General features: G+C 38.6%; 1 protein-coding gene across 5 annotated transcripts; it reads left to right on the plus strand.

The window, feature by feature from the left end:
* hook3 (hook microtubule-tethering protein 3) lies at positions 1–27,773 on the plus strand. Of its 5 annotated transcripts, none has more exons than XM_044175279.1 (26): positions 1–229; positions 7,786–7,871; positions 8,173–8,245; positions 8,611–8,661; positions 8,852–8,984; positions 9,188–9,255; positions 9,555–9,617; positions 10,295–10,378; positions 11,254–11,316; positions 13,207–13,370; positions 13,488–13,628; positions 13,996–14,083; positions 14,285–14,398; positions 14,573–14,683; positions 15,054–15,138; positions 15,266–15,335; positions 17,117–17,257; positions 17,675–17,762; positions 19,974–20,008; positions 20,188–20,270; positions 20,493–20,593; positions 20,720–20,824; positions 21,044–21,115; positions 22,136–22,272; positions 22,434–22,455; positions 23,916–27,773. In XM_044175279.1, exons 1-25 carry the CDS (start codon positions 173–175, stop codon positions 22,444–22,446), a joined length of 2,226 nt encoding a protein of 741 aa, XP_044031214.1. In that variant the 5' UTR covers positions 1–172; the 3' UTR covers positions 22,447–22,455; positions 23,916–27,773. The 5 variants fall into 5 exon arrangements, with proteins under 5 accessions (XP_044031214.1, XP_044031212.1, XP_044031213.1 ...); XM_044175277.1 differs by having other exon boundaries at positions 22,434–22,442; XM_044175278.1 differs by lacking the exon at positions 22,434–22,455.

The following is a 27,773-nucleotide window of genomic DNA, read 5'->3' on the forward strand; positions in this document are numbered from 1 at the left end:
CACCCACCCAGCCCTCCTCTGGCAGACGCCGGACTGGCGAAGCAGCGAACCCGACTATTGGCCGACGGATTGTGAGACACCCAGGGAGCGAGAGAGACCAAGGGAGTACATGAAGCCGACTGTTAACTTCAGGCTCTGTTCACCACACGAAGTCGCTCTACGTTAGGTAACGATGAGTACATCAGAGTGCTTGGATCGAATGGAACTCTGTGAGAGCCTCTTGACATGGGTAGGTGATCAAATATGAAGTTTTTGGGCTTCTTTTCACTGACAGACTGTTCTCCGGCGCCGGCGATGCTAGCTAGCATATACTAGCTCGATGAGCTAGCGGGGGTAACTTTAGCAGGCTAGTGGGAAATGACACGGGCTCACATTGGTTACGTATGCAGGCCAGCTGTTTGCTGCTTTAGCTGCTGATGTGTTGCTTGCTAGCCGCCAGCAAACCGTCTAATTAGCCAATGAAGACTATAATTTTGGTTCTAGCTCTGGGCAATCGGGTATTTAGCTAGCTCAACTTTCCTAATGCGCTGTCGTATGTTGTAAGGGGATCAAACGGCAGAGACGTTGGCCTTGTTATGGTTCAACGTTTAGCGAAGGCTTTTTCCTCTGGAATGAGCATACACCGTTACAGCTCGGTGTCTGCTTTGAGTCTGAATTCCTGTCATTGTTGTCCAGTGTATCATTATGTCCGCTTTCCCTTCCCCATTCCTCCTTCTGATCAAAACTATCACATACAGGGTTGGATTTATAACGTTAACCCTAACGTTCTTTCTCGCCAAAGACTGAAAACAGATATCTAAGCGACCGAGTGCAATAAGGCATCAGATTGTAGGATGACATGCTACCGGTTGGTGCATGTTTACATTGTTGAAATGCAGCTATGTTGCTAGAGCTGGGGTGATATATTTTTAGGGTAGTACGTGGACATCTAAAATGTTCTAATATTTTAGGTATGGCTGTTGGTGCATTGGTACAACGTTTAATAAATAATAAAGCAGAAATGGGTGAGGGGAAAAATAGCTTATGGGAATATGATATCCAAGTGTATGGACACTCACTGTTCATGTCACACATCTTCAGTGTAATAAATCGAGAAAAGTCCAGAATTTCTTAACTGTAATCTAGATTTTTAGACAAGGAAAAGGTAATTAAGGTCACTGAATACATATTTATGCATCACAAAGCATTACTCAGCTGTGTAACTAGATAATTGTGAATGGATTGGCTGAGATAGCCTGTGATGGAAACTGTGCATAGGTACTTATAAATGTATATAAATGTCAATAGTGTAAAGTGAAAACATGCCTGTGGTGCTGGTTATAGTTGAGCTTAGCACATGCAAGCTACCCTGCTTCTGCATAGTCATGTGCTTCCTTACATGTCATTCAATCATGCTTGAAATCAATTTGTGGATTCCTTTTCGTGAAATTGAGAAGTATGCCTTTCAGAGCTTCAGTGTTTAATGTGAAAGTATTTCATTTACTGCATAATTTAACTATGAAAGCAAAAACGGCTTTTGCATAGTGAGTCTTTGATGGAAGTGAAAGCCTTTGAAAGAAAAGGACTAATTGAAAATGATTGTTTGGTACAAAATGTATTCAGCAACGTGGTAAATTCAGTTCATGTGCAGTTACAGCCAATCTGCATCCTGTATCTGTCTGTGCATCGCTGTTGCCTCCTCCTCTTGTTGTCATATAGCTTGGCTTATGTGCGACAACTCAGAATAGCCTTTCTTCATGACGTGGCAGACAAACATTCCTCACATACCTGTTAACTGTGATGTCACAACACCGAGTGTGACTGATTGTTACTAAAACGCGTGAGACTGTACCTCCTTATGAAATAGCAGTGGAGATATCTAGATAACTGTTTCTGCTTTAGGTCAGTGCAATAGGAAGGCCAAGTAGTTTTGATTGAAGGGATACTGAGAAACACAAAGTGTCTACTAATTAGTGGGTTATTTAATAGTTATTTTATTGTACTGAATAATAAATTAATTAATAACAGAATTATAAGAAGCCACAGTGCTTTTTTGCCTGATTTATTTATTTTTTTTTCATCTGATGGTTCTTGCCTGTTGTATAAACCGGTTTGTCTAATAAGATAATGGGATGCAAGTGATAAAATTATATCTCATGACATTGTAGTCACTGGACAAAAATGTTAACCATAAACATCTTTTTGCCTAGAATAGTATATTTGGTATACAAGATTATTATTGATTTTAATTGAGCAGAGCTCTTGATATGGCCATAGCTGCATGAGCTATCTTGTAAAATCAATACACATGGTAATGTTTTTAGCACATTTCACCATGTGTATTAATACATGTAATTTAGCATTTCCTACAACTGTGCTCTATAGCTCTATCGTATGGAGGGAAAAGACTGCATAACAAAAAAATAACTGGATATATACTAGGGCTGCAACTAACAATTATTTTCATTGTCAATTAATCTGTCGATTATTTTCTCGATTAATCGATTAGTTGTTTGGTCTATAAAATGTCAGAAAATGGTGAAAAATGTCAGTGTTTCCCAAAGTCCAAGATGACGTCCTCAAATGTCTTGTTTTCTCCACAAGTCAAAGATATTCAGTTTACTGTCATAGAGGAGTAAAGAAACTAGAAAATATTCACATTTAAGAAGCTGGAATCAGATAATTTTAACTTTTTCTTCTTAAAAAAATACTCAAACCGATTAATCAATTATAAAAAAAAAGTTGGTAATTAAGTTAATAGTTGTCAACTAATTGATTAATCATTGCAGTTCTAATATATATATATATATATATATATATATATATATATAGCAGCACCGCTTAAAAAGAATCATGTCCGACATTTATGGCTCTTTCATGCTCTACATGGAAATGATGCAGTGGGTTGGACATCGCCAAAACAACTATGTGCAGTGGCTGCATTAAGACGGTGTAGTCCCTCATTCGTCCAGGAGTGTTCCATTGTAGAAAGGGTTTCAGTCGTAGTCATCTGGACACTGTTTTCAAAATCGGGACGTTTCGACTCCCATCCGGAAGTCATTCTCAATTGAAGGTCAGTTTCAGGTGAAACTAGGCAGGGCAAACAGCAGACACTCAGGAAGACTCCTTCCTGAGGGCAGGGCTTAAGCAACACAGAGTAGCTTAAATTTCTGAGTTCTCAGACCTTTTTCGCAATTGAGAATGACTTCCGGATGGAAGCCGAAACGTCTTTTCCATTCCACCTTTTCCATTGGCTGCATTGTGTCTTGGTTATTTTTGTAACACATATTTTTGTAGCAGAAACCACTTCATCAGGCACCACATGCACGTTCACTGTACCGTTGTTAAGTTGTACAAGGTTGGCATGTGTAGCATCGGTATGCTATTCTTCCTTTTTGGAGAAACACATTTAATCAAACCAAAGAGCTGACTGGAATACTGTATGGGGGCCAAGTATCCTCTTCACACTGATCACTTTCATTGTGAGTTCATGTGAATGCTTTTGCAGACCATTATTTAGTCCTAGTCATGTGACACATGCTTTCTCCACAGCTCGACTGACTCCTTTCCCAACTGTTTCCACAAACTCGTAGGTGTGGATTTCCTTGTTCTGTGGTGGACAGCCAGCACTCAGCAAAATCTTCCAGCCGTAGTTGGGCGTTAGGACAATCAACAGTCAGCGATATGTTTAATCTATGGGCAATTGACTGTTATAGCCAAAATAAGTGTCCTTATATATCTGATGCCTGATCAACAAGTGTGACACAAATAATTAACCTCTAAAAGCACTTTTTATGTGCCACCAGTAATGGAAATAGAGCTGACAAAATGGGGCTTCATTCACTGATAGCCGGTGCCTGCACATTGTCCTACACAGCATAAAGCGACTCGCCTGCACTGCTCCACGGTGGCCTTTCAAGAGACATCACATGGGTATACGTTCTGTTTAAAGGCTTTGTAATCCAGTGGTATGTATTTTGCTTTGTAGACCTAACATGCAGTCAAGCATGTGGAGCTCATGTGGCCATGAGAACCTATTGCTGGGAACAATGGTTTAGGATGCAAAAAGGGGATAAAATGCTGTTGGTCAGTTAATCAGTCTATAAAATGCAACAGATTTGGATGTGTTGGGCCTCGAGTAGCTGGTAGATTGAAGGTGACTGATCAGCTCATCAGCACCGGTCAAAATAGGTGTTGGTCAATATTCCAACCTGACATCAAACACCAGGCATATTACATGTCAAGGGCCATTGATTCATTTCGTTTTCAGATGGGCTTTATCAGAATCAGAAATACCTTTTTAACCCCTGAGGGGTTTTGTTACAGCTGCTCACTATCACCTGAGTGCACACAGGAATAGAAGTTCTAAGCAAATCAAAATATAATAAACTATAACACAGGCAAGATAAATTAAGTACAAAGTGGATATAAGTATAAAATTAAAATAAGTATAAAGTGCAAAGTGGATTTACCGGTTGATGAGAAGTATGTACGGTATACTAACACAATGTAATAATATAAGTAATAGTGCAATAATGAGTACTGTCAAGTTAAGTGTAGCTTATTAAGATGATTATGAGATGGTGGATATTGTACAGCAGTAATAGAAGTATGACTAAATATCAATAAATTAAACTGAAACAGAGTGTATTGCACTGGAGTATTAAACAGAGAATATTGCACAATTATTTCAAGTATTGCAGTGATGTTAATGGTCCAACGTCCAGTTTAATGACTTAGGGTCATACAGACTAACACTTAGAGGGAGGAGTTAAAGAGTTTGATGGCCACAGACATGAATGACTTCCTGTGGCGCTCTGTGGTGCATTTTGGGGGGATGAGTCTTTCGCTGAAGGAACAGTCTGTAGATAGCAGTGGACTGGTTGTCATGCTGTCATGGTGAAATGTGCCTGGCAAGGCCTTTTGTGGGTAGTCTGTGTGTTTTGTGAGGGGCTATATTTTCTTTCCTTGCACCTCTTTCCTGCAAAGGGAAATGCTTCAGACCAAATGTTGCTGTGGTGGAGAGCCATCGCCAAGTTTAGAACAATAGGTGTGTATGCAACCATTTCTGCCACAAGACTTGATTGTAGCACTGTGCCACTCCAGAAGAGCTCCCACCCAGTGTGATGTGTTACAGTGCTGCTTACATCTTAATAAAACGTTTATAATACAGCATTTTTGACAAAACAGGAAGTCAGCATGTAACCCACTCTACAAGATAATGTAACATCACAGGAAAGGGTGTAATTTTGATTGTGCTGTAGTATAAATTTGGCGGTACTGTTTAGCTGAACTGGTAGATAATGGAGTGAACACTGGGCAATTGAAGCGGGTTAGGTTTTATCTCACTGGTAATTGGTGTTATGTAATCTCAGGGGTATTGTTTTGGTTCTGTATTGGCTCTGGGCCAGTGGTTGGGCTTTAGCTACTAGCTGCCTGACTGATACACAGAGAAGCTATCTTATTGATGCTTGTCTACCCAAAAACCCTGGATAGCTAGTTAGCAAGAATAGGAATGATAATACAGACATTTTGACATCAGATGTCGGAGAGTGTCATCTCAATGACAAGTTTGAAAGCAAAACATTTGAAAGCTGTCATACATACAGTCATTCAGCAACAATGTGGGAAGCTTTGAGTGAAAGTTCCTGGTTAGAAGTTGATCTAAAATCTAAACTTGGATATTTGTAACTGCTTTTTTGTTGTTGGATCAGTTTTACACAAGGTATAAAGGTGTGCTTAAGGAAATTAAAGATAGACCCTATTTTGGCCTCGTAAAGGTCATTTGGTGGTCATTACAGCATGTAAAAAGGCAGAAAGTTTCGAGGTTCACATTTATGCAGAGGTATTACACTTAATGTCCAACTGTGACTCTTAAGTAAAACACAGGCTAAAACTTTTTAGAAACATTTTAAAAACATTTATTATTTTATTTTTTTCATTTTTTTTCTTTTATTTGGAACTTCCATACAAACAAAAACAACTCCTCCTGCTCTGTATTTACAATTTCACTCTCCTCCACCATGTTTCCTTCTGCAGCGGTTGGCAAACGAGCTTAGAGGTGCATTACCGCCACCAACTGTCGCTCTTACATCACGTGACAACGTGGTAAGCAGTCCTGCTGCCTAAATCATGTTTCCTTGCGAGGCAGCTGGATTTGCGAGCTCACGCGAGAACCCAGCCCTGATTTACTACATAGCCTGCCCCGAATACATAGCAGAGACACTATGGAATAGCTCCCGCGGTAGAAGCGGCATTGCCAAATCTCTACCAGTGGACACATTTCTACCGTTGCACTGTAAATACGGCCATATTGCCCAACCCTAGTTTGGATGTTATTTTGAGTGTCATGTTGCCCCCATGCCATGTGAAGTTTGTCCTTTACTGTGTACAGGGTCAAATCTCTTCTTGTTTACTGAGTTCTGTCTCTGCTAATAAATGATAATACAGGGCTGTTTGATATTTTTTTGTGGCTTAATGAAATGCCACTCCAAAACCAATGAGTTGGTTCTAAAGAATTAAAAAATATATTAATCAACCACAGTGAATTCACTTCTTCCTTTTAAACGTGTTCAAAACAGATGCTCACGTTATGGCAACTCAGTAGTCGGAGATGGTGTTGTTCTTGCATCATGTTTATTTTAAGAAGATTTTGTAAACGGTTCTACAGCCAGTAGTTTCATAGCAGTAAAATCTTTCCAGTCATAAGAACTTTGAATGGGTTTTATGTTGGAAACAATGACAAACAAATATATGTGAATATATTAAAGTCCAGCTTGAGTCTAATTTAAAGCACTCTGCTCAGTTAATTTCAACCCAGTTAACTTCATGTGGATCCAGGATAAACACTTCATCAGGGATTTAACCCGTGTCCCTGGTTGATAGGCGGTCTCTCAAACTATTTGGCCAAACTGTTGAATCTCTTATTTGTTGCCTTGTGCTCTTGGCAAATCTGCGACTAAGGGCTTGAGAGCTGCATGTTGAGCCATGAAAAGTGAGACAGACGGAACGATGTGCAGGGCAGAGTTTCAACCTCGTCATTTTCTTCCTGCTCTCAATTTCCCCTCTTCCTTTGGCATGTGGACTGTTGGCATGTAGACTGAAAAGTATTCACTTCTGTCTGGGCAACAGACTTTCAGTCTGAAGGAAATGCGATAGAGAAGAGTATGAGGAATAGAGTGATAGAGGTGATGTAAGAGACATTGAGCAATGATGACAAGCAAAGTTGAGAGAAAGTTTGCAGGAGCATACTTGTGACTGTATTCACTCTGGCCTTCTGAGAGCTACTGTAGAAAGATACCATCAAAATGCCATTTTACAGAGACTTTTGAAGCCTTGAACAATACAACTTAAAGATAATGTTGAAATATACAAAAAGTAAAAAATTGTGATGGAAAAGCAAGAATGCATTGTTATTGTGTAAAAATATTCTGAGACTAATCCAATTACTGATTTTATGCATTCATCCTGATGCTGATTAAAATGTTTTCCCTTCACTGTCTCCTGATCGTTGAGCATCATGTAAAACTGAAAAGCAAGCATCAGTACAATTTCAATGTATCACAGTATTTTACAGTTAATATGGTGTCCAGCTGATCACCCAAGACCAATAAAGAACATCAAGTTCCACTCCCACATTGGAACTGCTGAAACCTCGGAAGAGGGTGTCGTAGCTTTTCATGTAAAATGTTTGTTAAATGTTGGGAATAGATTGTAGGTGCACTTAATAAACTGGTAACTCGGTGTAATTGCATAGTTTTCTCCTGCACCCAGCACTCAACATGTGTGTCTGTTTGTTGTTGTTAGGTCCAGACATTTGGAGTGGAGGCACCATGCAAGACGGTAGAAGACTTGACGAGTGGTATCGTCATGGCCCAAGCTCTACAGAAAATGTAAGTTTTCATCCTTAAGGTTGTTGTGTTAGAAAATGCAATATTTGTTATCAGTTAAAACATATTTCTTCTTTCATTGTTGTTTTACAGAAAGTACTATAAAAAACTCTCACTAATAAGTAAACATATTAAAACATTCAGTAAGACTGGCACCCAGCCTTTTTCTCATTCAATTTCCTAAACCTGCAGATTCCTCTTCTTGTTAGTCCTGCCAAAACTGGCCACTTTGTTTGTGCCTTGCTAATTCACAAAAACACACTTGAGAAAAGAATTTTAATCCCTATTCACTTGTCTTTTCTAGAGATGTAGTGTATTTCAATGACGCTTGGATTAGTAGAATCAAGCCGGAGGTTGGGGATAACTGGAGGTTAAAAGTAAGTCTTTGTGTTATTAGTAGGTATGCATAATTTAGGTTTTGTGAGCAGCTTCTTTTTCCCCATTACCTGCATGACATAGTAGATCTTTCCAAGTGTAAATGAGGAATATGTTTATCCAGAAATGGTAATTATATGTTGGTACTGTATGTTCCTTATCACTTAGGTGATTCCACTACTACTTTGTTACATTTCAAAATATATATTTATTTGAAATTGGTTAAGCATAGATTAGTCATTTGTGTCTTAACCTTTTTGTGAGTCAACTGTAGTAATTAAACTCTGGTTCAGTATAGCCTGTGCTAGTTGTATTGGTATTTCTAATATTCTAGGGATACCTCTACATACATTCTCTCTTGTTTCAGGTCAGCAATCTAAAGAAAATTCTGAAAGGCATCCTAGACTATAACCAGGAGGTAAGAAGAAGACTTGAACAGTCCCCAGAATCCAGATTACATAAGCAGTTGTGTTGCTGGTACAGAGAAGCTGTGACTGCCTACTCCACCCTTAATCCCTTTAGCACACAACCATGATCATCCACTTGTCATATAATGAAATATTTCCAATATTTTTTAAAAACATTAAAACGCCTTTGTCCCTGTATAGATCCTAGGCCAGCACATCAATGACTTCACACTACCAGATGTTAACCTTATTGGAGAACACTCTGATGCAGCAGAACTTGGGAGGATGCTACAACTTATACTGGGCTGTGCTGTCAACTGTGAACAGAAACAAGGTGCATATCTCATACTGTGTGTGTGTGTGTGTGTGTGTGTGTGTGTTGCTTGCGTGCGTGTGTGTGTGCTTGCGTGCGTGTGTGTGTGCTTGCGTGCGTGTGTGTGTGCTTGCGTGCGTGTGTGTGCGTGCACGCGTGATATATAATTTGATATTGGAAAACTTTTTACCTCTACAGTTAGTCTGTTTCTCTGTGTTCTCTAGAATACATCCAGACCATAATGATGATGGAGGAGTCCGTGCAACATGTTGTCATGACAGCCATCCAAGAGGTGACCTATTATGACATTTAGACCTCTATCAAATGAATTGCAGACAATAACTGATCAATAATGAGAATGAGGTGGGATTGCTCAGATCCTTTTTTAACAGAAACAGGGTTGCGGGTGGGAGTGGGGTGGAATTTCTGCAGGATCAGCTTTGTGATCCTGTGGGAGTAGGCAGGTGCAAGATTGACACAACAGTCATGCTTGCTGTTTGTCATCATTACTGAACCAAGGTTTAACAAGTGTTGGTGCTGTGTACACTTAACTTCTTCCAGCCAATAACCCATTTTTGTGTGTTTCTGTAGCTGATGAGTAAAGAGACTCCAGTGGCGGGAGGAAATGACTCATATGTGGATCTAGACAGACAGGTATGGAGACTTTATAGAACACCACTGGGGTGCCTTTTAATGCATTTCTGATTTCTAACAGTGCCATCAATGGTGTCTCAAATATCAGAAGGAACACAATATGTTCTGTGAATTTTGCTGATTTCTAATTTGTACGTTTTCACTGCGCGAAACTACAGTCTTTCCATTTTTTTCATACTGTATGTAAGCATTTAAACGTTATTTAAGTTTAAATGTTACTTTCCTGTTTTAAATAAAATTGACTTTTAAGGTACAATATTGAACATTCACATGCCAAACTCTGAAATCACACACAGACACTCTGCAGTATCTGGATTTTCCACTGAACCTTCAACACCAATGTGATTCACTCACTCATTATAAAACATGACCCAGATCTCCCCCTTCATGTCTCACCCTCCTCCTTTTTGAGCACAGACCAGTAAAACAGCTGGATCTGTGGAAAAGCTAGCTTCAGCAGAAGTGCTGTGCTGCTGTTCCATCATTACTGTGTACACACTGCCTCAAGAACATCTCACACTATTTCTTTTGGTAATTGTATTAGTAGAGCCCTTGATCCAGCATTTCCTTAAGATGTAAATGAGTGTTTTTTTAATCTCATCCAAGTGGACAATAAAGTGTGTGCAAATTAAATAAAATCTGCAGGGTTTTTATTTGTTGTTTCTTTCTTTACTCAGTTGAAGAAGACAGCAGAGGAGCTGAATGATGCTTTGGCTACCAAGGAAGAGATATCCCAGAGGTGTCGTGAGCTTGACATGCAGGTTGGTTTCATGCAGTTGTAATCCCCCATGTTTTAGGCTATTTGACTGCTGTTTTTGTTCATCATAGCATAGAGTGCAGGTACTCTCACCATGTGTCTAAATGACGTAACCTAAAAGAAAACACTGCCAGTGGGTTTGGCGAGGTTGTAGAGGTGTTAAAAATATAAATTAATTAAATATCAGTATTGTTAGGGAAATGTATAATTTGAACTGTTGAGTGTCGGGCATTACTAGTTAGCTTTGAGCAACAATAATTGTGTTAATACAATGCAATTTGAAACTGAAATTAATCAGAAAAGACTAAATATGTGAAACATACTGTAGATAAATTAGCATGTGTCTTATGTACAGTAACTGTTTAGTTTGAAGTAATATATTTAATAGTTAATTAGGTTGTATTCAAAGTATACAGAAAAATAACACGGTATAAATAGGCAAGATTCCTACATCCGCCCAATTAAAAGTTATTATTCTTACTTTTTCTGCTATATTTTGTAATTTTTTTACTATTTAACTGATTGTTTCATACTTCATACTTATACAGCTATTTTTTGGTTACACTTTAAAAGCAGCTCCCTTTTTTGTATAATTATGCTGCAATTACACTGTTGCTACTGATGGACTTTTCCTATACTTATATATTATTACTTTGTCAGATTGTTTAATTTTAACAGTGATAAACTGTTGCAAAAAGAGAGTAACACACTTTTTATATGTGTCTTTATAGCAGTTGAACATAATGGATATATTTATTTTCTGCTAATGACACAGTTATTGCAGAAAAATGGAGCTGTAATTTTAAAGGGTTACCTGCTCTCCTGTTGTGTGTCCTCTTATTTCCTGACTATTTCAATACTGTGTGCCTTGCTTTAAAGGCCCTCCATGTCCAAGAGGAGCGTGATAGACTGAGGTTAGAGTTTAATGAGCTAGAAGAGAGGGTAAATCCAAACTTTCTTTTCTTTTTTTCCATTCATGGTGTGTGGTGTGTCTAAAAGTCCTGGATTTTTTTCATTCTGCTTGCACTAGCATCCCCTTTGGAATCCAGATCCCCCTTCTCCTAATTATGTGCGCATGTGTTTGTACACGTTTGTGCACAAGTGTTTGTGCACACGTATACATATGGTCCTCTTGGGGCACACCACTGCAGTTTTGTGTGGGTGTGTCAGTTGTCACCCCTTCACTAATAACCCTCTGCCTTTTTACCTTGGTGTGTTTCATGCTTTCCCACAGCAACATTAGACAGTAAGGGGAAAAGCTTGGCTTTTGGAACCAGGAATTAACTGTTGAATATATGTCAAATATTTACACATACTGTATATTATTCACATGTGATCCCCCCCCCCTTTTGGAAGAAAAAAAAATGCACATCAAGAATCTTTCTATTAAAGAAAATAGGACTCTGGTCAGCAAGCAATCTGCAGCACCATTGCACATACTGTAACTCAATACATGTAAAGTTAGGAATGCCTTCTCTGGTTTTGAGAATGAAAACAGCTGAGTCCCACTCCATTTCCTTCTTTTTGAGCTGTCCTGATCACATCTGTGATGTGATATAGGCTTGTTGCAGTGAGAGAATTTTCACACTGGTGCAAGTTCTCCCAGAATGCTTCGATGACAGTGTTACCGACATTTAAATGGCATACATTTTACACATAGGAGTGCTAAACAGCATTTAAAAAAAAGCAAACATAGCTAGAAACATTGTAATGGCTTATAAAATACATTCTACAGCTGTAATAACAGCTTAGTGTCTGAGTCTAGAAGCCGTAGGTCTACCAAAAATAAAATTCAAGCCACACAAAAATATAAAATTCCCTCGAACATCGAGCTAAACACAAGTCTATACAGAGAAGCAGGCCGAACGTTAAACCCAATGTACTGCCACACTGTTGCAGTTGTGTTTCTTTTGGCAACAAAATTCTCCGCCATAATACTACCCTGTGAGTCAGAAGACATTAGATAAGATTCCTCTCACTTACAGTTGCTATTTAGTTCTATGGATGTCACTTGTGCCAGTGTAGGCTCATAGAAAGGTAACTTTCCTGAAAAGTAAAAAAAAAAAAGTGGTAAATGGTATTTATTTTAAAGTCCCAATATTTTGAAGAAGGGTTATCGACTTGATCCTGGCAAATTCAGGGTTGAAAAATGGTGGTATGTTGTGATGTCTTTACATGCCTGGTCATTTTGAAAAGAACTCTGCTTATTAATCTTAAAAGCATGCTTATTTTTTCTCTTAAGAAAAATATTAAGTTCAGTTCTTATATTTTTTGAGGCACATCAGACTTAGTAATTAGTATTGTGGCACATAAAAAAACAGCTTCTGCTTTGCTTTGTGTGGAGTTTGATACCCTGTCTGTCACATTGAGAAGGCAACATCAAACCATATGTAGCCCTCTTTGCTATGTTGGAACCTGTTGGTTTGCATTGTTGAAGTGTGTTTGGTGTGTGCTTTCTTTATTACCAAAAATCAGTAACCTATTGGGTTGAATGCTGTAAAGAAAATGTTAATGTACATTTAAGTAGCTTGAGAGATACAATTTGAAAGTTGTCATTCTTACTTGTGTCCTTTCTCTGCCTCTCTTCTCTCTATCTTAACATCCTTTCCATCTATCCCTCTCTACACCTCTCATGCTAACTTATTCTGTCCTCACTTTTTTGCCCTTTCCTCTATTTTTCACCTTTCCTGTTATCTAAATCACTGTCTTCTCCCTCCTCATCTGATTCCATGTATCTCACTACCATTTCTTTCTGCCCTTTCTGCTACTTTTTCCATTTTCTTTTGGCATTTCCGTTCTTTGCCCCCCTTTTCGCTATCTTCCCTCCCATAGGTGGCAGCGCTACAAGAGGAGAAGAGCAGTTTGCTAGCAGAAAACCAGGTCCTGATGGAGAGGCTTAACCAGTCTGACTCCATAGAGGACATAAACAGCCCCGCTGGACGCAGACACCTCCAGCTGCAGACACAACTGGAGCAACTACAGGAAGAAACTTTCAGGTGTGGAGCTGCTAGGAGAGAGATTCTCTCATATGAAAAGTGAGAGTTGAATGGATTGATGCAGATGTCAAAAATCTTCAGATTTGAAAGATGATTATTGTTGCTAATTATCTCTAGGTTGGAGGCAGCAAAAGATGACTACCGGATTCGTTGCGAAGAGCTTGAAAAAGAACTCTTGGATGTAAAGTCACAGAATGAAGAGCTTGCGTCACTGGCTGATGAAGCCCAGTCTCTCAAGGATGAGATGGATGTCCTCCGGTAAGACGGGGATGCAAAATCTTGGCTCTCAACATACTGAGATTAAAGCAAACTAAACTAAACTCTAAACAAGAGAAGATATTCTAACCATTGTTTGTAAGCCTTGGAGAATCATGAACATGGCACCATAATTAAAGATATAAATGATTTGAAAAGTGATAAGTCTTGCACCAAACGCCTGATGGTAGTGAAAATGAGTCAGAAAAACAGGAGATGACACAAGACAAATAATGTTTTGTTGAACCACTATCCTGTTATCTCAGACTTCTGTTGTTACAGGTGTGTTGCTACACAAACAGAGTGGTAAAGCCCCCTCCTTTCTAAATGTAACATCGCAAAATGAAAGTGCCTGATGTTTCCCTTCCAGGCATTCATCAGACAAAGTGTCAAAGCTGGAGGGCACAGTGGAACACTACAAGAAGAAACTGGAGGACATGGGACTTCTCAGGAGACAGGTACACAGTCACACAGCAACAGACGACAGCAACAACTTAATATATTTATTGCCATGAGTTCCACTAAATGTTTCTTACAATACATTACACAGTGTCCATTAGTTTGTAAGAAACGATTTAGTTAGTCTAACAACTGGCAATATTTGTATATCCAAGTTAGACAGCACAAATTAAGTTTACATTTCTGTCACTATTTTCCAGAATAAGCTTTTGGAGGAGAAGAACACAGTGTTAATGCAGACCAATGTCAGTTTGGAAGAAGAGCTACGAAAAGCAAATGCTACCAAAGGCCAGCTGGAGACCTACAAGAGACAGGTACCCAACCAGCAGCCATTTTGACTTTCACATGCAATAATCATTATTAACATGGCCCCAGTCTGGGCGATGTAGCCCAACTTGTAACTCTTTTACAATACTCACACACACAAACAAACAAATGTTTAATTTGAGAGATAATGTCTTCTCATCAACTGCCGTTTCTCTGCATAGGTGGTTGAACTTCAGAACAGACTGTCAGAAGAGTCTAAGAAGGCCGACAAGATGGAGTTTGAGTACAAACGCGTCAAAGAGAAAGTAGACTCTCTACAAAAAGAAAAAGATGTATGTACTGTTCATTTTATTAATTTAAGGACTGATACCCTATGAAAGAATGACCCAACAGTATTCGTTCTACTCTGCAGAAATGATAAATATACATTTTTCATAAAAATATCCCACCATACATGTATTAAAAGCAGAGGAGTGTGCCGTACTTTGTAATTTAGCATTTTGGTCAAAAAGAAGAACGTAAAACCAAAGGCTGTAAATAACTTTGAAATGCTGTAGTTACTAGAGTGGTAGCTATTCCTATTTGATTGACAGGTGAATTCTGTTGGCACATTGGAGAATCTTCATTCCAGACCATGCGCTATTTCTCTCTGTCAGACTTTTTCTGTATAACTCCTTCACACATTTTCCTCTCCCTCTGTAGCATATGCGGACGGAGAGAGACTCCCTGAGGGAGACTATCGAGGAGCTACATTGTGTCCAAGCCCAGGAGGGTCAACTTACATCAGGTAAAATGAATAACTGTCAAGAGTGGCTAAATATGAGTTGAGCTTGGCCTTTTTTACAGTCTACTTAGTTAAGCCTGAGTAGTTTGGCTTAGCCTATATTAACGGTACTATCTATTTTTTTTTTTAGGTTTGTTCCCGTTGGCCAGCAACGACGGCTCTGACTCGCTGGCTGCTGAGATCACCACCCCAGAGATTCGGTATGACTTTTGAACACCACGTTTAGATATCTGATCATCTCACGTATTTATATTCAGTCGGTTAGTTAGGTAAATTAATGTAAATATCATGCTTTACAGAGGGATAAATATTACAACATCAAAGTATCACATGTATTTTCTGTTAAAAGAAATACTGTATATTGTCGTACAAAAGAAATTTATTTCAAAAGACCTGGTTCCAAGATTTTGGCACCCAATGTTGCCACTTGCAAGCTAAACACACATCTGTCAAGATGAAGGATAACATTTGAGAAGGTGCTTTACAAGGACAGGGGCAGACAGTTGGATCATCTGCTGATATTGCTGAGTGTGTGTATGTGTGTGTACAGTATGTCTGTGGTGTTGGTGTTCACTTTGTAGCCAGATGGTGTTTCTAGCCCGTTCCTCTTGCTCTCGCTGCTGTTTTACGGTAGATGATTTTGGCCTAAAAAAGAGTTGTCTCTGTAGTGAGTTATGTAATAGTTATGTGTAAGTTACATCAGCCTGACTGCTGCTTTCCAAGAGGGCTGGGTTTTCTGCAGGCAGCATACTGTGCCTCAATTTTTTTCAACCCTTGTGAACCAAGAAAAATGTGGATTTACCTTGAAATCCTAATCCTCTAAAAGCTACTAATGGAAAAAAAACATTACTGGAGTTAACTCAGTCCAGGCTATTCATTAAACCTCTAGAGGTAGAGTAACGGAAAAACTCTTGTGCCCTGAGGTGATGTAAGATGGAGGTAAGATGTTTCATGAGAGATATCCAAAGAGAACTGTGTGTGAATTACAAAATGAATAACTGGGTGTCTTGGTGATTCATGCTCATTCATGTCTGTTGGTTGTCAGTTCAGCATCCAACAGTGAGTGTGAAAAACTGAAGAGGCTTTTTTCCAGATTCAACCTGTTTCTTTTATAAGCAGCATCTGGGATTGATTTTCTCTAAACTATAAAACAGCCAGAACAACAGCTGGAAATGTAGTTATTCTTTCAATCTGCTGCAGAGTAGGAATCAGAACTCCACACAAAGAAATCTGGTCATGCTGATGTAATATTTTACCCAATAAGCTATACTGGAACCTCTTCTCAAGTCTTCTTTGCCTTCCCTGGCCTATCCTTTGCTAGCCAGCAGCTGTGAGTTAGTCTGCAAACATTTAGTGAGTTCTCCAGTTGAAAAGGAGTCAGCAGCCACACCCTACCCTAGAAACAGGACCCAAGAGACAGACTGTGCTCAACACTATCAAACAACAGATCCAATCTTATCTGTTCAGTAGATGGATCAAATGGGGGAAAATATCTCAAAAAGACAAGCTATTAGAATAAAACCACCTGAAACAGACAGATCCGTAGGACAAACAAAGATTGATTAACTTCCAGGCTGCCTGAATATCAGATGGTAAAAAGTACAACCCGACATTTTTGTTTACCTGAGTACAATGACACTCAGTCTCCTTATTTACCTCCCTCTGTACTGTGCGTAGTGCTCTGTTTTGTTTGTTTTTCGTTTTTAATTTAAATTTTTTTGTCTTCTTAAACTTCACGTGTTATTGCATGTGTTGTTCATAGAGAACACATGCAATAATGTATTCTCACTGGTCGTCTCTTTTTATCTTTAACCATGATAATATGATAAGAGAATTAATTTTAGAATTACATATTGAGGTAAATATTTATTTATAGGGTTGGTGCGTACAGGTGTATAACAGCCAATATTAGTTGTTTCAACTGTATGTGATCAATGTTATTTGAAATTGACACTTGCTTCTGTCCAATGTGTTTTTACAGAGAACATTTAATTCGTCTTCAGCATGAGAACAAGATGTTGAAGCTGGCCCAGGAGGGATCAGACAATGAGAAGATTGCACTGTTGCAGAGTCTACTGGAGGATGCAAACAGAAGAAAGAATGAACTGGAGACAGAGAACAGGTCAGCAAAGACACATGCAGCATGAGCAGCAAAAGCAAGCAAACTTGAGGCTGAATTGTTTATTGTATTTGTCTCAGAAAAACATTATTACATTTTTCTCATTTGTGCTCAATATCGTAATGGAAATAGAGCAAAGAGAATATTTTACTACCTAGAATCTTTTGGTCTGTTCATGTAGTTTCGAGAGCCACATTTTCAATGTGGGCAGACTGTTTCCCCGTGTTGGAACGTGGATCAATCTCCCATTTATTTCCCCACAAAGAATTTCTTTCTTTCTCTATACTGGAATTTCAGTGACCTTTTAGCCAGAAGCCTGCCTCTGTGATGTTTTATCTACCACTGTATAGCTTGCAGTTTGCTCATTGCTGTGTTAAAACTATCTTGACAAACTGGTCTTTTGTGCTTTTTCTTATCTAGGTTAATCAATCAGCGCCTGATGGAGGAACAGAGTCAGGTAGAGGAGCTGCAGAAGTCTCTTCAAGAACAGGGTTCAAAAGCAGATGATGTAAGTAATGAAATGTTTGGTCTGTATTTTGTATTTTGTGTGTGTGTGCGTGTGTGTGTGTGTATAACTACCATTTGAAATGTTGGCAACAACCACAGAAAGTTAAATTCCCGCCATACCACACTCCGTGAATAAAGAGGATCCAGGAGGCTGCAGTACACTGCTCCTCCTGAAGGCTCAAGGTTTTGATATTTTCTTTTAAAAAGTAGCTTGCAAAAGTGAAAAGGCAAAATGAGTTAAGAGTTCTACACACCATCACATTTGTTTATGTGTGTACACACTTGACCCAGTGCATAGAAAAGAGCTGAAATCACTTTTGATTTCCTTTTTGTTGTAACAAACTGTTCCTAATGATAACCATTTCTAACACTCCATTGTATCTATGATCTTGTTTTTCTGTTTGTGTGTGCTTTTACATTGTTTCTATGTGTTAGCCATAGATAGCCTTGATAGCGTGGAATTAAATAAGAGATCAGACCATCATAAAATCAGCAACATAAATTTGTTCTAGTTCGTATTAACCTATTTAACTTAAACACAAAAGGGGACATTTTCATCGCTTTCTTCTCTGTTCCTTGTTTCCTTCGAACTAGTTCCTAGTAGGGGACAGCTGGTATTTAGGAAGAGGAGGTTCGGAGCATCTCCCAAGAAGGTTTATGTGTGAGAGAGCGCTTGCATGCACATTTAATGCCACCTTTCATGACCTGCTATGTTTCTTTACTACATAATTAATACTCATTTAACATACTAAAAAAAAAGTTCTATCGTGGGGTTTCCGGTTCCATTCCTGACAGCCTGTGTAGATTTTGCATCCCATCACCAGCATTATTAGTCTTGCTTTAACCATCTGTCTTTTCACTCAAGATGAACAGAACACTTATTTTCAGTATTTTATAGACGCAGTACAGTTTATAAAAACAAGTACACAAGAAAAACTGATTTCCTTAATGCATTATCACAATGATGGAAGACCCTCCTAGTAAGACCTTTTTATTGAAGCAAAATGATGAGTACAATTTCAGTCATGGAGTCATGGAGCTAGAGTGTCAAACGTCAGGTGCAAAGATGGGAAAGACATCTTGACAGATAATCACATGGATGTAAAACCATCCACATTTGGCAGGTCTGTGATTCTTGCCAATCAATAAAATGTGCATTTTCTTTTCAAATAATGCTCCAACTGTCAGACTATAGTAAGTATAACTTTGTGATTCCTGACAAATTCCCTCTTTTAGACTTTGTACTTTCAAGGTGTTTTTTTGACTTCCTTTTGACAAACGTGTAACAACTCAGAATGTAATACATTTTTACACATTGTAAAAACTGTGCATAACATACTTTGAGAGAATAAAATAAGAATTCCAAAATACAATATGGTTTCTTTGCAAATAGAGTTACAGCTTGACCAGAATCATTGGATTTTATCCTTGTATTAAGCATTTTACTGCCTTGATGCGTTTGTTACCCTGAGTTGCTACACACAAGTACGAGTTACTTTCTTCCTAGCTAGGTGTCGGAATTCTGCAGGCCTCTTTTTCCTGTTAGAAATAGAATGGCATCTTTAATCAGCCCTTAGGCATCCTCTACCTCCTCTAGAAATCCAACTTTCCTGGTTCGTTGATGCTGTTTGATTTCTAGTTTAGAGAGAGACTCTCTGATTTCTGCCTTTGCGTGATTTTGCTGCCACCACCTGAGACACCACATGGATAGTGGGACTGCCTATGAATGCAGGATCAAATAAACATACAAACTCTCCTGTAATTGTAAATATTCTTTGTGACACAAAATTTTGGTTTGAGGTCTGCATTACTTATCTATCGGCTGCCTCATTTACGGTCATTTCAGATCTTTTAATGTAGTATAATACCCTTATGATAATCTTTTCCAAACATTATCTGTTCTACACTTCTCCCTGTTGAATTAGAAGGGAAATGTGCAGGATTTTGTTACATTGTGGCACTGTGCTGAAAACCTTTTTTGTATATTTTTGTAATGTGTGGAGAATTTTGAGAACTGGCATGGCACACACATGTGGCTGCAGGTATAGACATGAAGAAGACTGAAGAGAAGTTTGCTGCAACTTCTGCATTTATCCAACAGTGTCTCTTTGAATGTTTCTATTTTTTTCTCTTTTTTTTCTTGAAGAAACAAGTTGTATTTGTGGGTTGTATAGGTTGTAATTTAATGTTATAAATATTTGTCTCATTTCAGTCTTCCATTCTGAAGAAGAAATATGAGGAGCACATGTAAGTTATTGTGTTAAAGACCCCGAAATATGTTTTGCTGGTTCAGGACAACATAAAACTTGATTTGAAAAATATTTTAAATGTCCTCTTCATTCAGTCCTGGAATGCTTAACATTAAATATTAGACACAACTAGGCCTAAAAACATTTTTGACGTTGGTGCTTTCTACTCTTCATCAGGGAGAAACTACAAGAGTTGAATAATGAGTTACTGAAGAAGAATTCCTTCATTGACGAAATGGAGCCTAAATACAACGCCAGCTGTGAGTTTGGACATGTTGAATTCTGAATATGTGAAGTGTCGAAGCCTGTTGACCTCCATCCTCTCCTACCATCAGTTCTTATCATTTTAAATTTGAAATGAACGTGTGATGTGGTACAGATACCACATAACACTGAGACACAAAAACGTGTTACTCAATGCATACCCATAGCAAGGGACAACTAAACTAAGCTTAAAAAACTTTTATATTGTTCCCTCTTAGCCCAACGAGTGGATGAGCTAGAAGAGGCCTTGAAGAAGAAAGATGAAGACATGAAACAGATGGAGGAGAGATATAAGAAATACCTGGAAAAAGCCAAGAGTGTGAGTATATTTTTAACAACAGGTGAACTATCATTTGTACAGTGTACTATAACCAGTGGTGTATGCTGCAGGTGTGAATGTACAACAAGAAAATGTATGTGATGTGATTGAATGTGTCCTCTCCAGGTGATCCGGACCCTGGACCCCAAGCAGAACCAGGGTTCAGGTCCAGAGGTCCAGGCCCTGAAGAACCAGCTGCAGGAGAAAGAGAGGATGTTGCACTCATTGGAGGTAATCAAGCGTTAGAAGAGTTAGATGGTCTGGCAAGGAAAGGACTCGGCAGCTTGTAGATCAGTGGGATTTACCAGTGACCTTTATAGATAATCGCTGACTGGAGAAGGAAGCCTGTTTAAGTGTGTTAAAACACAGTGGAAATACAAAAGTGTATTGTAGCTTTAAATATACTTGGATTGCTTAACTTCTTCTTGACTTGATGTTTCCTCCAAACAGAAAGAGATGGACAAGACAAAAGGCCAGAGAGATTACGAGGAGAAACTGATTGTGTCAGCCTGGTACAATATGGTAAGAAAGACACTGGTAACAGTTGTCACCAGTTGTGACTAGTGTCCCTTTTTAACTGTGGCACACACTAATGTACAGCTGGGGTTCGAGGCCAAGAAGAGTAATAATACACAAGTCACAAGTTATATAGAACTGTGCCGATTAGTCAATCAAAAGAAAATGAGTTGGCAACTATTTTGATAATCGATTAATTATTTGCAAAAATGCCAAACATTTGATGGTTCCAGCTTCTCAAATGTGAGAATTTCCCACTTTTCTTGGTCTTACGTTATAGAGAATTTAATGGTTTTGGACTGTTGGTTGGACAAAACAACACATTTAATTATGTCACATTGTGCTCTAGGATACGGTGGTGGGCATTTTTCACTGTTTTCTGATGTTTTATTGACCAATTGATTAATTGATAATGAAAATAACTGTTAGCTGCAGCCCTAGAGTAATACGTAGCTGGAAAAACAGACTTACCTAGACATTATTTTAAAACAGCTCACACAGAAAATAGTTGCGGCCAGTTCTTCCTTTGATAAACTGAACATTATACTTTATGGCATGGCATTCCACAAATATTTATGTATAAATCTTTATACTTTAGATGTTTTTGTAATACCCCTTTTTAGTGTAAGCCCAGTATTGCATGGAATAAAATGTCATCATCATTCACAAGTCATGCATGAAGGTATTTTAACCACCAGATGGCAGCATATGCTTTTCTATAAGCTTAACAAACAATGTTTGCTTTGTTACACATTTGATCAATAGCTGGAGTTAATGCTCATGAGTTGTATTAGTCGGCACTAATAATGTGTTTGAGCTCATTTGCTTTCTCGTACATCAACATTAGTGGGCTGACGGTAGCTGATTCTCTGGTGACTCTCTTACTCTGTGTGTTAGAACAGTTTAGTGCTCTTGCATACGCTCTGGCTCATACTGTGCTACGGAGTCTCCATCTACTTACTGTCTTGTTAGACTGATAGTGACCATTAAGAACATAAATAAAACTTTGTCTGTATCTTTTCCCAGGGTATGTCTCTGCAGAAGAAGGCGGCTGAAGACAGACTTGCCAACACCGGCTCTGGTCAGTCCTTCCTGGCCCGGCAGAGACAAGCCACCAGCACACGGCGCTCCTATCCAGGCCACGTCCAGCCAGCTACCGCAAGGTAGATGGCAGCAGGGCAGAAAAATACTGCGACAAACTACTTTACAAATCCCTGAACTTACATACAGTAGATGTGCCTTTTTTGAGGCACACTATATCCATTCATTTCTAGTGGACGTTCTTGTTTCTGCCTATTGATTTTCTTTTTTTCTTCTTGATCAGATCCATGAGGTAGAGATGCCAGGCAAGGCTGCCCAAATCTTGCATCGCTTTTTTTTTTTTTTTTTTTTTTTTTTTCCTGACTAAGCATATTTTACCCTGACTCCCGTGATGCCAGGCTTCTGCTGTTTTCACACCCCAGCACATTTGATAGGGTCTGACTAATCACTCCAAACACCCTCTCTTCCTCCCTCTCAACCACTGACCTTCCTCAGCATGTACTCTGTGGCAAACTCTTGCCAGGCCAGGTAATCTGGACCCCAAGGCAGAGAAGAATCGCATCTTCTTGACATGTCATTTTTGTTTAGAGGAACCGCTCTGCCTGTTCATGCAGTATTTATGCACATCTCTACCTGTGATAGCATTTGAGGTTCATGTTGTTTTTTGACTGGAATTGTCAGTTTTAACTCTTATGATGTAGCTTTAAGCAGGTAACAGCCATTTTAATTTACATGTGTCAATGTTTGTATTTTTCAAATCGAAATAAGTTGCTCTTCTGCCATGTCATTATGTTTTGATATGTGCATTATGATCAATATTGAGCTACAAATACATGGAGGCATAGGAAGATGTATAGTCATCACATGTAAATTTTCCATTTGCTTGCTTAAATGGTCTGAATGATCTCTAATAGGACGATATGATTTGGAAAAAAACAGGTAACTGTCGGCAGTGCAGCAATAATTGTGAATGGTGATTTCCCCCGAGGAAAAAAAGGCAAACTAACTGCTTCAGCTGTTGAAGTTGATTCAGATGTTACAGTCCACAGCGAGATAGATTGTGGCAGAGATCATGTGCTACATAATTGTGTAGACTGGTTTTCATTATATTTCTTAAGGAGCCACTGTTGAGCAAACTAAGAAAGGCATCAGTTCACATGGTGTTAGCCCTACCAGCGTTTACCAGGTTGTGTCAGACAACACCTGATGTGCCATAGTGTTAAATTTAAATGTATGTACCACAGTATTTGGTAAATATTATCCTTGCAACACTGCAGGCGTCTCTCCTGTGTGAAATGTGTGAGGAAATCTAGTTGTGAGTTAGTTTTAGATTCTGGGACTGTTTGGTTGAAAAGGGATTTGGTTTGTAGCTCGCCCTTAATCCCAATAAGACGTTTATTCAATGACTTACTTTCCATATCATTTCAGAATCACTTGATTGCTCTCCATAGTGAAAAGGTTTTTCAAGGTGTGCTAAAAGCACTACACAGTATTGCCCACGTCACTTTGAATAGGAATCTTGAATAGGTATGCTTGTTGCAGCTGTTCCTGTCCTGTCTTTAACCCATTTTTTCTTCCATTCTGTTTACATTGTCATTGTTTTAAAGGCACGTCATGAATGATCTCTTATTTATGTGATGGACCTTTTAGAAAACTTGAAATCAGCCCTGTTAATTACCTGTGTATGTGTTTAGATCGAGGCCAGAATTTCAGGCTTACGGGCCCCGCTGTCTGACCGTTATCTCTCTTTCTCCTCCCTCAACAGCAATGTCAGTGCATGACTGGCTCACCAATGAACTGGCCTGGTCTGTCTGGCCTACACTGCCCCCCGGGCTGGGCTAGGCTGAGGCACGCGATGCATGAACTACCTGCCTGCCTGCCTACTGTTTGCATGACTTTGCATTGAGCCTGCGAATAATCAGCACAGCAGCAGCAGCAGCATGAGCACTAACAACCCTCTGCAGTGTCATGCATTGTAACCTCCAGACAAGCCTGAGGAGGGATGGGGTCGGAAAAGAAAACCCTCACCCTCCTTCCCCTAATTAAAACCCTTTCCGCCCTTCCAGCTCCTTACTCCTCATGTTCTCCTGCTCTTTGTTCTCCTCTCCATTCTCCTCCCCTCCTCTCCTCCATCTCTCCTCCCCCACCCCTCACTCTTCATGGACATGCCTGCTTGTGCTTCCACACCGCATCAAGTCTGTTACAATTCAACCTACGTTACAAACGCCTAGGACAGGGGCAGAATATCGCAACATAGACTGTCAATCAAGCAGTTGATCTATTAATAGGCCTTTTCTGTAGTACTTGTGTGTAACTTGACGTCGGCTGGCTGATTCAGGATACCTCAATGACATATTTTCATATATCTGTTTTTATTTACATGGTTGGAGGAGAGTTGGCATCAGTGTGAGAGAAATATTTGAGAGGTGTAGCCTGCAAATCAGTCTGCCTAACAAAAAAAATAAGGAGTCTGCTCCCCTTTTAAACTTTTAAGTGTGTATCTTCTGCAATTGTTCTGCCCAGCCACTCCTCAACATGTTGCTAGATGGCATCTGAGAAGTGGTTTTACCTCAAGTATTAGTGAGTACAACAAGTTTTGGACTTATGGAGAGCTTATGTGGCATTACTGTGTTGCCCTGTAGACTTTTGGGCAGTTTGCAGTAGGAGCATAGGATGGCAAAATAACTGTTTTTAAATGAATTACATTGTTACTGATATGCTTTTATACAGGATAAAAGCCCCCATTAAGCCTACTTGCAATTTTTCTTTTGATGGGATTTAATGTCAGCGTAGCGTCTATTTCTCAAATGCACATTTAATACGCAATTATATAGTGTTTCTGATGTTGGCTGTATTGTAGTTGACTACTATGTTACTTGTTTAAGTAGCAAATAACCTGTGGTCTAATTGAGCCAAAGGCAAGAAGCTCAGCTGACAGTGCATTTTGTCACACGTTTAATACATTTAACCATCATTTGATTCATTGCCTGAAATTTTAAAAAAAATAAAGAAATGAAACTGTACATCAGCTCGCGTAGGCTAATGTACAGTACATTCATTTGGTTGGATTGAAAGGGCCAACCATTTTTAAAATGTAGAAAGGGAAACCAGTGCAACAGTCTCAGATCAAACCCGTATTCAGTCCATTTCAAAAGCGTTCCCACCAGGCAGTTCATAGTAATAATGTAATTGTTTGACAGTGTTTCAGTATTTTGTCAGTGCAACTTAACGGCACAGTTATGTGAAATTATTTTTAGGTATTAATTGGAAGAAATTGACTGCAGTGTTAAGCGCAATACAAAGAACAGTTATACAAGACACAAATTATAGTATTAGTAATAGGGAAACTTAACTTGGTGTTGTCACACTGTACGTTTTGAGTAGCTTTTTTAATAAAAGTCTCATTTAAAGTTTATTTCCAGAGCTTATTAAAATGATGAACCTAAGGACCTGGACCTAAGGATATCTACATATTATAGGCATAAGTGCATACATTTTTCAAATGAGAGAGATGGTTGAATCCTCCAATTTAGTGCCTTTGTTTAAAATGTGAGATTTAAACGGAAAAAAAACAAAAACAAGACTGACTGGTCTTTTTATGACTAAAGGCAGCAAGACCAGTTTTATTGTGTTATTTGAAGGGGGGGGGGAGTCTGAGATGAGCTTTCTTGACAAAAAACTTGTATTATTTGGTTTAAGTTGGCTTAAAGAGGGTTTTTCTTCTGTGTTTTTTAAACCTATTTTACTCATAAATGTTATATTGTGTAACCTTGGTTTAATTCATGCAGTGCATTTTTATCTTAATGGCTTATTTATTCTTTTGCCGCTTGTACAGCTGTGTTGTTACTTTTTTTTATTATATTAGTAGTAGTATTATATCACCACTTCTACTGTTACAATGGATGTGTTTCCATACATCAACAAAATACTGTTAAATGCTCGTCTTATGCAACAAAAGGAGGAGATGGTTTCAAGTAGTGTAGTTTGTCTCCATCTAATGAAAATGACACCAAGGTTATTATATTAACTGTGTCGGCTCAGAAAACTGAATACTGTGTAAAATGGCGAAAGTAGTGCAAGGCTACATTACCTCCAGTCAGGAAGAGGAGTTTCTTAGAAAATGACTGTGCTAAGAAACTCGTCATGTTTGAAACTAAATGTTTTCTCGTTAACAAAAAAGCACATTTTACACTTTTAATTCACTGAGTTGTTGGTGAATTTACTGTGACCCTACAAATGATCATATTTTCCAGTGTTTCAGTGACAAAGAGTGGCAACAAAGACTGGGGCCATGTTCGTGGAAAAGGCTCATTAGCTATTGGTTATGCATGTGTAATTGCATTGGGCATCAAATAAATTTCCAGAAGTGAGCAGTGAAATAACATTTGCAGTATAAATTCAGTTGCAAAGTAAAGAGGTGACATGTTGTGTCCAGTTCTCTACTTGTTTCTGTCCAAAACTGTGTTTTGTAAACCACATGCCATTAACATCCACAGTTTGAGCTGTAAGTTATATTACACAGAACTCTTTTAACCGTCCAACCCCAGTAGTCATTGGTTTGGTAAGAAATCTGTATATAATGGAACACATCCACATTGTGGTTGACCTGTTTTGTTTATATCAGGGATGTTGGGGAAACTTTTTTTTTTTGTTGTTAATATCTCCCTAAGAGAAAGCATATTATATTGTCCCCTTTTATCCCCCATCAAGTCAGCCACTGTATTTTGTTGCTTATATGTGTTTGTGTATATACTTACTATTACTGGCAAATAATGAGATACTGGGGGAAAGATTATCCCAAGGGAGTTACAGTAATATAACCAGAAAAACTGATTTCAAAAGCCCAGCCAGTTTGGGTCATTATCATTATTATTATTATTGTTGTTGTTGTTGTTGTTATTATTATTATTATTATTATTATTATTATTATTATTATTATTAGTTAGTAAGGCCTTATTGACCTTATTAATACTAATTTCTACTCAGTAAAGACGGAAAGGTGACATCTTGATGTACTGTTCAAGCTATAACCCAAAATATTTCCTTAATATTCATGTTTGAGAACAAAATACTGAATGAGGATTGCAGAAATCTTTACAAAACTCTGTCATAATGTGATGTAGTACTTACATGCCTACGCTAAAATGAGTACCCAGTGTTCCCTAGTGTTACTTGAGTGCTAATTGCACTGTGGGCCAGTCAAAAGTCTATTCGAGAGATGAAACAAACAACACGAGGCTGTTAACAGGTCAGAATCTATCACTACACATGCAGTGTTTGCTGTATTTTTTTACTCATTGGCAAACTTTTCTTTACATATTGAAGTAGCAAATAACCTTTCATTTGCCAAGTTTTATATTGCTTGTATACAAACCACTATGTACATACTTTATGTGACAGTGGTAGCGAGGTGTCTGGCCATTTGAAAATGAGAAAATAAAGCTCATGTCTAGTTAGATGGATTTCATATCGCATCTGTCCAATGAGGACCTATTGATGAAAATGTGCTTCCTACACTGCAAAACTTGGAAATGACATTGTAAATAAAGCTTGTATAAAACAGGCTGCTTCTCTGTTTTTACATTTTTACATTACATGACCAATAAAAAAACTTTTAAATTTT

This window comes from Siniperca chuatsi, linkage group LG18 (genome assembly GCF_020085105.1).
Source record: "Siniperca chuatsi isolate FFG_IHB_CAS linkage group LG18, ASM2008510v1, whole genome shotgun sequence".
Lineage (NCBI taxonomy): Eukaryota > Metazoa > Chordata > Actinopteri > Centrarchiformes > Sinipercidae > Siniperca > Siniperca chuatsi.